At 43.7% G+C, this 11,762-nt stretch overlaps 1 protein-coding gene across 1 annotated transcript; it reads right to left on the reverse strand.

The window, feature by feature from the left end:
• Nucleotides 1-5,041: 5,041 nt before the first annotated feature.
• Nucleotides 5,042-7,557, reverse strand: LOC118942856 (cAMP-responsive element-binding protein-like 2). Its single transcript, XM_036956771.1, has 3 exons — nt 7,293-7,557; nt 6,854-7,051; nt 5,042-6,546 (listed from the first exon to the last, which is right to left on the reverse strand). The coding sequence occupies exons 1-3, from the start codon at nt 7,305-7,307 to the stop codon at nt 6,415-6,417; spliced, it is 345 nt and encodes a 114-aa protein (XP_036812666.1). The 5' UTR covers nt 7,308-7,557; the 3' UTR covers nt 5,042-6,414.
• Nucleotides 7,558-11,762: the final 4,205 nt, after the last annotated feature.

An 11,762-nucleotide genomic window follows, 5' to 3' on the forward strand; every position in this document is an offset into this window, starting at 1 on the left:
ATGCCATCTCCTCATTGGTTTATAGAGGCATATGGCCACATGCCATCTCCTCATTGGTTTATAGAGGCATATGGCCACATGCCATCTCCTCATTGGTTTATAGAGGCATATGCCCACATGCCATCTCCTCATTGGTTTATAGAGGCATATGCCCACATGCCATCTCCTCATTGGTTTATAGAAGCATATGTCCACATGCCATCTCCTCATTGGTTATACCCACGTGGGTGATTGAAAGATGAACTCGGTCGGTCGGTTGTGGTAATACCTCTTGTGAAAGTTAGATGCCAATCGCCATATGAAGTCCAAAGAAGAAAACGCCTGGATGGAGGAGAGATGACTAGAAACGATTCGGTTGACCGTTTTATGTGTGGATTAATTGGAGTAAAGGACCTTGTGCATTTCAGGTAAAATAACAACCCAATGTTTATACAGCTCTGACACAGTTCCCCCTCAGACACCAACAAAACATCAGCTATGTGGATTTGACAGCTCTGACACAGTTCCCCCTCAGACACCATCAAAACAACCACTATGTGGATTTGACAGCTCTGACACAGTTCCCCCTCAGACACCATCAAAACAACCACTATGTGGATTTGACAGCTCTGACACAGTTCCCCCTCAGACACCACCAAAACAACCACTATGTGGATTTGACAGCTCTGATACAGTTCCCCCTCAGACACCACCAAAACAACCACTATGTGGATTTGACAGCTCTGACACAGTTCCCCCTCAGACACCACCAAAACAACCACTGTGGATTTGACAGCTCTGACACAGTTCCCCTTCAGACACCGCCAAAACATCAGCTATACGGGTGTCAGCTATCACCGGTGAACACTTGATCTGATTGAATCCAGACACTCATTCAGTCTGTTTAGTTGTGTGATTATTGTCAGTTAAGAAAATTGTGCCTCTCTCTCTCTTAGTTCTGCCGCCCTCCCAGCTGTTCAGCTGCAGTCACAGCAGTCCTCTGCTGGGGTATTTAGTTTACCGGCTGCACCTGTTCCTACGACACTGGCTGTGAAGGGAGAAACATTTTGAGGAAAACCTAGATGGATATGTCTCTGATTTAAAGGAAATGGACAGACCTACAACCCTCTGGGAGTGTCTGGTTGATATGTCTCTGATTTAAAGGCAGTCAACAGACCTACAACACTCTGGGAGTGTCTGGTTGATATGTCTCTGATTTAAAGGAAGTGGATGGACCTACAACCCTCTGGGAGTGTCTGGTTGATATGTCTCTGATTTAAAGGCAGTCAACAGACCTACAACCCTCTGGGAGTGTCTGCTGGTTATGTCATCTGATTTATACTCAACAAGTAGTGACCAATAGGTACTGGGTTGTGATTGGTTAGTGTTTTAATGTACTCAACAAGTAGTGACCAATAGGTACTGGGTTGTGATTGGTTAGTGTTTTAATATACTCAACAAGTAGTGACCAATAGGTACTGGGTTGTGATTGTTTCGTATTTTAATTTACTCAACAAGTAGTGACCAATGAGGAGATCGAGCCGTATCTCAAAAGCAGCAGAAATGGTCAAATAAGGTCACAGAAATGTCTGTTACGGCTGGCTCTACACGTCTGGCCAGACAAGACGAGGGGTGGAAAGATCTCATCTCTAGTAAAAGAGTTGCGTTGAATACATCATCGTGTTTGTATTTTTCTTTAATGCATTTCTAAACAGTTTTACATATTAGAGGTTGTTTTGGGCTATTTAAAGAGTGTGGTGGGTGGAGGAGTTGACCGACTGATCTGTGGATATAGCAGCCTATAGCCTAATGTCGTCTGTCTGACAGGTAGAACTACCACCTCCTTCTTCAATAGGAAGGAATAGGCTCCAACACAAAGCCCTCTTGTTGTTAGTGAGGTCTAATTAAAATGAAGACTGTTTACATGAATCTCTGATTTGCCTCCATTCAGCACCATGAGCTGTCCATTTCTGATTGATTGCGTTGCTGTTTCAGATTTCAACACCACAATGTAAGTGACTAGAATTCGGTTTATTGTCAGGTCAATAACTCTGATAAATACATACATGGGCAAGAAACATATTGTGTTTTAATAATAATCTATTATAGTAGTAGCCAGCTATCAAAGTTGACCTCCGGTCCTCCTTCTCTTCTTCTAACGTTGCTCTGTGCTTCTCCCAGCATGCACTTCGTAGCCTATAGGATCATTTGATTGAGACCACACTGAATAGCCTATTGATATATTGATATATATATGAATAGGCGCAATTGATATTGTGCTCCCAGCAAAGAATGAGAGATGAGGGGCGACATCAGCACACACATCTATACAGTATATATATATACATACATATACAACCTAATAAGCAACTAAAAACAACAACAAAAACAGACATATTGACATTTCAATCACATGACCCTCCTCTGGACTAGGTTTGAAAATATATATATAATCCTCCCATTGGCTGAAATTGAAAAAGACCCGGCCCCATTGTCCTCCAGGTAACATTCTGAACATGTTGATCCTTTCCTTAGTTGTACCTTTTCTCTGTTTTACCATGGAGGACAGCAGGAGGCGGCCTATACAGTAACATTCAGGAAGTATTCAGACCCCTGGACTTTTTACACATTTTGTTACGTTTCAGCCTTATTCTAAAATGGATTACATTGTTTTTTTCCCCTCATCCCCCTTCATCAATTTACACACACTAGCCCAAAATTACAAAGCAAAAACAGGTCCTTAAGATATTTTTTGCAAAATGTATTAAAAATAAAAACTGAAATAATCACCTTTACATCAGTATTCAGACCCTTTACTCAGGACTTTGTTGAAGCACCTTTGGCAGCGATTACAGCCTCTAGTCTTCTTGGTTATGACGCTACAAGCTTGGCACACCTGTATTTGGGGAGTTTCTCCCATTCTTCTCTGCAGATCCTCTCAAGCTCTGTCAGGTTGGATGGGGAGCGTCGCTACACAGATATTTTCAGGTCTCTCCAGAGATGTTTGATCGGGTTCAAGTCCGGGCTCTGGATGGGCCACTCATTCAGAAAATTGTCCCGAAGCCACTCCTGCGTTGTCTTGGCTGTGTGCTTAGGGTCGTTGTCCTGTTGGAAGGTGAACCTTCGCCCCTGTCTGAGGTCCTAAACGCTCTGGCGCAGGTTTTCATCAAGGGTCTCTCTGTACTTTGCTCCAATCATCTTTCTCTCCTGACTATTCTCTCAGAATGTCGCTGAAAAACATCCCCACAGCATGATGCTGCCGCCACCATGCTTCACCGTAGGGATGGTGCCACCACCACCATGCTTCACCGTAGGGATGGTGTCAGGTTTCCTCCAGACGTAACACTTGGCATTCAGGTCAAAGAGTTCAATCTTGGTTTCATCAGACCAAAGAATCTTGTTTCTCGTGGTCAGAGTCCTTTTGGTGCATTTTGGCAAACTCCAAGCAGGCTGCCGTGCCTTTTACTGAGGAGTGGCTTCCGTCTGGCCACTCATACCATAAAGGCCTGATTGGTGGAGTGCTGCAGAGATGGTTGTCCTTCTGGAAGGTTCTCCTATCTCCACAGAGGAACTCTGGAGCGATCATCGGGTTCTTGGTCAACTCCCTAACCACGGCCCTTCTCCCCCAATTGCTCAGTTTGGCCGGGCGGCCAGCTCTAGGAAGAGTCTTGGTGGCTCCAAACTTCTTCCATTTAAGAATGATGGAGGCCACTGTGTTCTTGGGGACCTTCAATGTTGCAGACATGTTTTGGTACCCTTCCCCAGATCTGTGCCTCCACACAATCCTGTCTTGGAGCTCTATGGACAGTTCCTTTGACCTCATGGCTTGGTTTTTGCTCTGACATCCACTGTCAACTGTGGGACCGTATATAGACAGGTGTGTGCCTTTCCAAAGACATGTCCAAAACATGTAATTTACCACAGGTGGACTCCAAGTTGGAGAAACATCTCAAAGATGATCAATTGAAACAGGATGCACCTGAGCTACATTTCAAGTCTCACACCAAAGCGTCTGAAATTTGAAAAATTAACAAACAAAAACCTTTTGTCACGTTGTCATTATGGGGTATTGTGATGTCATTATGGGGTATTGTGATGTCATTATGGGGTATTGTGATGTCATTATGGGGTATTGTGATGTCATTATGGGGTATTGTGATGTCATTATGGGGTATTGTGATGTCTTTATGGGGTGTTGTGATGTCTTTATGGGGTGTTGTGATGTCATTATGGGGTATTGTGATGTCATTATGGGGTATTGTGATGTCATTATGGGGTATTGTGATGTCATTATGGGGTGTTGTGATGTCATTATGGGGTGTTGTGATGTCATTATGGGGTGTTGTGATGTCATTATGGGGTATTGTGATGTCATTATGGGGTATTGTGATGACATTATGGGGTATTGCGATGTCATTATGGGGTATTGCGATGTCATTATGGGGTATTGCGATGTCATTATGGGGTATTGCGATGTCATTATGGGGTATTGCGATGTCTTTATGGGGTATTGTGATGTCATTATGGGGTATTGTGATGTCATTATGGGGTATTGTGATGTCATTATGGGGTATTGTGATGTCATTATGGGGTATTGTGATGTCATTATGGGGTATTGTGATGTCATTATGGGGTATTGTGATGTCATTATGGGGTATTGTGTGTAGATTGTAGAGAAAAATATATAATTTAATCAATTTTAGAATAAGGCTGTAATGTAACAAAATGTCAGAATGAATGTCTATTAATGAGTGTCTATTAATGAGTGTCAAGCAGAATGAGTGTCTATTAATGAGTGTCAAGCAGAATGAATGTCTATTAATGAGTGTCAAGCAGAATGAATGTCTATTAATGAGTGTCTAGCAGAATGAGTGTCTATTAATGAGTGTCAAGCAGAATGAGTGTCTATTAATGAGTGTCAAGCAGAATGAATGTCTATTAATGAGTGTCAAGCAGAATGAATGTCTATTAATGAGTGTCTAGCAGAATGAATGTCTATTAATGAGTGTCTATTAATGAGTGTCAAGCAGAATTAATGTCTATTAATGAGTGTCAGACAGAATGAATGTCTATTAATGAGTCCTTATTTAATTTCCTTAGGACAATATAATCATAATTTGTAAACCAAAACAGGTACAGGCTACTATATTTTGGTTGCATTATGGTGAAAGAACATGAGTCGTCTAGGCCTCGATTAGATACCACATGATACAATGTAACATTACTGAAAGACAACATAGGTGGAGCAATGCCTCAGCAGCTCCTGTTCTGGTAAGGACGTGTCCCCATTCTAGCCTTTCACACAAACAAGAGACTTGAACATCTCTACAAAATGGGAAAGATCTTTCTGTTGTCTGTCAGACCTTCTATACGTTCTACAACATCACACTACAAAACCGGGGAAAAAAGGGCTTTCTGTGATCCAATTAAAATATATAAATAAATTCAACATACAGTGCTGTATATCATTATATCATCTCTGCAGATACATGATATCTTTCCTTTTCTGCTATGACAAGATATATATGTCCCCAATGGTGCCCTATTCCCTATATAGTGCACTACTTTAGACCAGGGCTCTATTTAGGGAACGGAGTGCCATTTGGGATGTTACCATAGTTCTGCTCCTTTCCCAACACAAACTAACCAATGAAAGGTCAAAGAGTAATTCCTTATTTGAAGGTGAATATGTGCTTTGTTTTGTCTGAATGTCTAGGCCAGGTAGGACATGCACAGCCTACACCCTTTCACTTCTTCTGTCCTGGTTTCATCCATGTACCATTAAAACGCTTCCTCAATTCTCACACGTAGAAGCTAAAACACTGAGATTAACTGTTCAATACTACAGGCTGTCTAAAGGTGTCTATAGCTGCAACTAATAACATATTTCACATTACTAACATTAACGAATCCAAGAGTTGCAATAGTGAACCACGCATGATAAATCAGGCCAGTAATGTGGATTACAACTGTCAAATAATACGAGCTATTACTCTGAAGGTCCTCCAGCGTTAGTAATGATATGTGTCTCTGACAGTTCTGTTGCTGTGCGTCTCCTCTAGAGGGGGGAGGGGCTGAAACAGACAGACCGGTGAGACACCTCTTCACTCTCCGTCACAGAGGCCTTATACAGTGGAGCGGTCTGGCATGACAGACCCGAGTACTTACTGCCTAGCTCTGGTCTGGAATCTTTCATTAGACAGACTGAGTACCTACTGCCTAGCTCTGGTCTGGAACCTTTCATCAGACAGACTCGCTCTGGGTCGTATTCACCACGGAAGCAAACGGGATGGAAAAAAGGGGGTAGGTATTATATGAACACCCTGTTTTCTGTTGCACAACATTTGATATAATTTCCCTAATGAATACAACCCAGGGCTGCCACCTCTAACAAACTGACAGTCAGACTAGTTCTGGTCTGGCACTCCCAACACATTAGCTCTGGTTGCTGTTCTTGGAGCTCTTGGTGGAGGAGCTCTGAGGAGGCTTCTGTTCATCTCCTGTCAGTAGGGCCTTTATCTCAGACGGGATCTTCCCCTGGTCCATGGCTGTACACCACTGCTTGTACTGAAGGAGAAACCAACAGGGAGTTAGATGACAGAGTTGGCTGCAAAAAAAAAAAGCTGTGATCTGGAAACACATATTAAGCTACACAACACAGCAGCTTGTTTAGAATGTTAGCTATATTAGTGATGTGATGGTCACTGCCTCCAGAAGTTTCTACGGGATAGACTAGGCCTTTATTCAAGAGGCAGGTAAGGAAAATAATTATCATTTTGTGAAATATCGTCGGATTTTTCAACACCAAATGAGTGGTTTAGGTCATTGACGGGAATAGCTGGTGCATTTAGGAAGAACGGGCTGATGTAGTCACCATCTCCAGCTCCTCCCTCAGGGCGCAGATGGCCCTCTCCTTGCTGGACACGAGTTCCTCTAGGTACTGATACCGGAGCTTCTTCCTGGCTCGGCACTCCCGGGCGCTCTGCCTGCTCCTCTCCAACTTCGCTTTCAGATCAATCTTAGCGGGTTTACGGCCTCGTTTACCGGGTTTCTTGACTTTGCCTCCCACCATCTATCGCGATAACGGCAGAAAGAAAACACACAGTGCCTTGTTATTCAGAGACTATAGTTAGTGCACCAGTACCGAACCTCGTTAGAGAAGCAAACACCAATTGTTTTCATCTGAGATCGTTGTCTGTGTAAAGACAATTCCCCCAATAGTAACAATACACCAGAAAAGCATTAACATACATGACTGATTTAAGCCCAAAGACATGTTTAGCTAGTTAAACAACATGAAGAGAACCACATACCTTGCTGTCATCCATTTTGGTCAACACAACCTATCTATTGAGGGCTGCTAGTGACGCAAATTCGACAGTTCTCAAGATGGATGACGATCAACTGAAGAGCAGTTGTGGATTATAAAAATATTATTTCACAAATCAACACATTTTCTTAAAAGGAAACATTCTTGCAGCTTCGTGTTCGACAGCGTTTTGTTGCACTTTTCCTACTCCAATGTTTTTAGCACAGTGACGCTTCCTGTTGTGGTAACTTCAGACCGAACCCTCTTCGCTAGGGATGCTGGGACTTTGTGTTTTTTTGCGTGACTCAATCAAAATGAAGTTCCCTGCATACCAGGGGCATGAAAACTACAACTAACATCAACCATTACGAAAATATGGGCGGAACCAAATATTCTATCAAATGGGGGCCGTGAGAGGATCCTTGTTCTCTTCATAATAAAGCTATACAGTTTTAAACGCTAACGTTTTCTAACGTTTTCACTTTGCAGTATAAGGGCAGTATCAGTCTGGAGCAAGTCATTATAGTGTGTATAATTATGGTAAGATATTCTCAATAAAATACACTACCGGTCAAAAGTTTTAGAACCACCTACTCATTCAAGGGTTTGTCTTTATTTATTTTTTTACCATTTTCTGTATTGTAGAATAATTGTGAAGACATCAAAACTATGAAATAACACATATGGAGTCATATAGTAACCAAAATAGTGTTAAACAAATCAAAATATAATTTAAAAAATAAGAAACCTGCACACTTGATGGAATCACTGGTCTTTAATAAGCTTTACGTATTGGCCTCACGGCCTTCGTCAGACCTCTTGTGAGTTTTTTAAATTAGCACCCTTATGTAGACCTAGCCACACCCACGTCCGTTCCATCGAATTGGGTTGGAGTCGGGGGAAAACAAATAAGTGTTACCAAACATAACAATATTAATTTCATAAATATTCTAATAAAGTGTGTACATAAAACGTATTAAACACGTCTGTAAAACCACAACGAGGACATCGACCTACCAAGCAAGTTTTCATTAATCATTGGGTACAACGCAAGAATATTTGAGATTCTTCAAATAGCCACACTTTGCCTTGAAGGCAGCTTTGCACACTCTTGGCATTCTCTCAACCAGCTTCATGAAGTAGTCACCTGGAATTTCAATTAACAGGTGAGCCTTGTTAAAAGTTCATTTGTGGAATTTGAGCCAATTAGTTGAGCCAATTAGCTTGAGTTTGAGCCAATTAGCTGTGTTGTGACAAGGTAGGGGTGGTATACAGAAGATAGCCCTATTTGGTAAAAGTCCATATTATGGCAAGACCAGCTCAAATAAGCAAAGAGAGACGACATTCTATCATTACTTTAAGACATGAAGGTAATTTAATATGGAAAAGGTCAAGAACTTTGAAAGTTCCTTCAAGAGCAGTCGCAAAAACCATCAAGCGCTATGATGAAACTGGCTCTCATGAGGAGCACCACAGGAAAGGAAGACCCAGAGTTACCTCTGCTGCAGAGGATAAGTTGGTTAGAGTTACCAGCCTCATAAAATGCAGCCCAAATAAATGCTTCACAGAGTTCAAGTAACAGACACATCTCAACATCAACTGTTCAGAGGAGACTGCGGGAATCAGGCCTTCATGGTCGAATTGCTACAAAGAAACCATTACTAAAGGACACTAATAAGAAGAAGAGACTTGCTTGGGCCAAGAAACTTGAGCAATGGACATTAGACCGGTAGAAATTTGTCCTTTGGTCTGGAGTCCAGATTGGAGATTTTTGGTTCCAATCTCTGTGTCTTTGTGAGACGCGGTGTGGATAAACGGATGATCTCCGCATGTGTGGTTCCCACCGTGAAGCATGGAGGAGGAGGTGTTATGGTGTGGGGGTGCTTTGCTGGTGACACTGTGATTTACTTAGAATTCAAGGCAAACTTAAACAGCATGGCTACCACAGCATTCTGCAGCTATACGCCATACCATCTGGTTTGCATTTAGTGGGACTATCCCTTGTTTTTCAACAGGACAATGACCCAACACACCTTCAAGCTGTATAAGGGCTATTTTACCAAGAAGCAGAGTGATGGAGTGCTGCATTAGTTGACCTTGTCTCCACAATCTCCCGACCTCAACCAAATTGAGATGGTTTGGGATGAGTTGGACCGCAGAGTGAAGGATAAGCAGGTAGCCTAGTGGTTAGAGCCTAGTGGTTAAAGTGTTCAACTAGTAACCGGAAGGTTGCAAGATCGAATCCCTGATCTGACACGGTAAACATTTCTGCACGAACAAAGCAGTTAACTCACTGTTCCTAAGGCCGCCATTGACTTGCCAAGTTAAATAAAGGTAAAAAAATAAATGTAATTAAAAGCAGTCAGCAAGTGCTCAGCATATGTGGGAACTCCTTCAAGGCTGTTGGAGAAGCATTCCAGACAAAGCTAATTGAGAGAATTCCAAGAGTAAAGCTGTCATCAAGGCAAAGGGTGGCTATTTGAAGAATCTCAAATATACAAAAATATATTTTGTATATTTGTTTAACACTTTTTTTGGTTACTACATGATTCCATATGTGTTATTTCACAGTTTTGATGTCTTCACGATTACTCTACAATGTAGAAAATAATAAAAAATAAAGAAAATCCCTCGAATGAGTAGTTGTTTAAAACTTTGAATAATCATCAATATTATTATATTGTTATGAATCGCACATTTAGATTGCTTGAAAGACATCTCTAAGCTCAACAATAGTTTACATTGACTGCAGTTAGGCTTAGGGCCATAACCAGGGTTTGAGTTTTAGAGAGGTAGGGTTCTGGGTTAATAATGAGCATGGGGCAGGGCTAGGGTTCTGGGTTAATAATGAGTCTGGGGCAGGGCTAGGGATCTGGGTTATTAATGAGCCTGGGGCAGGGCTGCAGGGCTAGGGTTCTGGGTTAATAGTGAGTCTAGGACAGGGCAGCAGGGCTAAGGTTCTGGGTTAATAGTGAGTCTGGAACAGGGCAGCAGGGCTAGGGTTCTGGGTTAATAGTGAGTCGGGGACAGGGCAGCAGGGCTAGGGTTCTGGGTTAATAGTGAGTCTGGGACAGGGCAGCAGGGCTAGCGTTCTGGGTTAATAGTGAGTCTGGAGCAGGGCTAGGGTTCTGGGTTAATAGTGAGTCTGGGACAGGGCAGCAGGGCTAGGGTTCTGGGTTAATAGTGAGTCTAGGACAGGGTAGCAGGGCTAGGGTTCTGGGTTAATAGTGAGTCTAGGACATGGTAGCAGGGCTAGGGTTCTGAGTTAATAGTGAGTCTGGGACAGGGCAGCAGGGGTAGGGTTCTGGGTAAATAGTGAGTCTGGGGCAGGGCTAGGGTTCTGGGTTAATAGTGAGTCTGGGACAGGGCAGCAGGGCTAGGGTTCTGGGTTAATAGTGAGTCTAGGACAGGGTAGCAGGGCTAGGCTTCTGGGTTAATAGTGAGTCTGGGACAGGGCAGCAGGGCTAGGGTTCTGGGTTAATAGTGAATCTAGGACAGGGTAGCAGGGCTAGAGTTCTGGGTTAATAGTGAGTCTGGGGCAGGGCAGCAGGGCTAGGGTTCTGGGTTAATAGTGAGTCTGGGACAGGGCAGCAGGGCTAGGGTTCTGGGTTAATAGTGAGTCTGGGACAGGGCAGCCGGGCTAGGGTTCTGGGTTAATAGTGACTCTGGGACAGGGCAGCAGGGCTAGGGTTCTGGGTTAATAGTGAGTCTGGGACAGGGCAGCAGGGCTAGGGTTCTGGGTTAATAGTGAGTCTGGGACTGGGCAGCAGGGCTAGGGTTCTGGGTTAATAGTGAGTCTGGGGCAGGGCTAGGGTTCTGGGTTAATAGTGAGTCTGGGACAGGGCAGCCGGGCTAGGGTTCTGGGTTAATAGTGAGTCTGGGAAAGGGCAGCAGGGCTAGCGTTCTGGGTTAATAGTGAGTCTAGGACAGGGTAGCAGGGCTAGGGTTCTGGGTTAATAGTGAGTCTAGGACAGGGTAGCAGGGCTAGGGTTCTGAGTTAATAGTGAGTCTGGGACAGTGCAGCAGGGGTAGGGTTCTGGGTTAATAGTGAGTCTGGGACAGGGCAGCAGGGCTAGGGTTCTGGGTTAATAGTGAGTCTGGGACAGGGTAGCAGGGCTAGGGTTCTGGGTTAATAGTGAGTCTATGACAGGGTAGCAGGGCTAGGGTTCTGGGTTAATAGTGAGTCTGGGACCGGGCTGCAGGGCTAGGGTTCTGGGTTAATAGTGAGTCTAGGACAGGGCAGCAGGGCTAGGGTCCTGGGTTAATAGTGAGTCTGGGACAGGGCAGCAGGGCTAGGGTTCTGGGTTAATAGTGAGTATGGGACAGGGCAGCCGGGCTAGGGTTCTGGGTTAATAGTGAGTCTGGGGCAGGGCAGCAGGGCTAGGGTTCTGGGTTAATAGTGAGTCTGGGACAGGGCAGCAGGGGTAGGGTTCTGGGTTAATAGTGAATCTAGGACAGGGCAGCAGGGCTAGGG

Source organism: Oncorhynchus mykiss, chromosome 21 (genome assembly GCF_013265735.2).
Source record: "Oncorhynchus mykiss isolate Arlee chromosome 21, USDA_OmykA_1.1, whole genome shotgun sequence".
Classification (NCBI taxonomy): domain Eukaryota; kingdom Metazoa; phylum Chordata; class Actinopteri; order Salmoniformes; family Salmonidae; genus Oncorhynchus; species Oncorhynchus mykiss.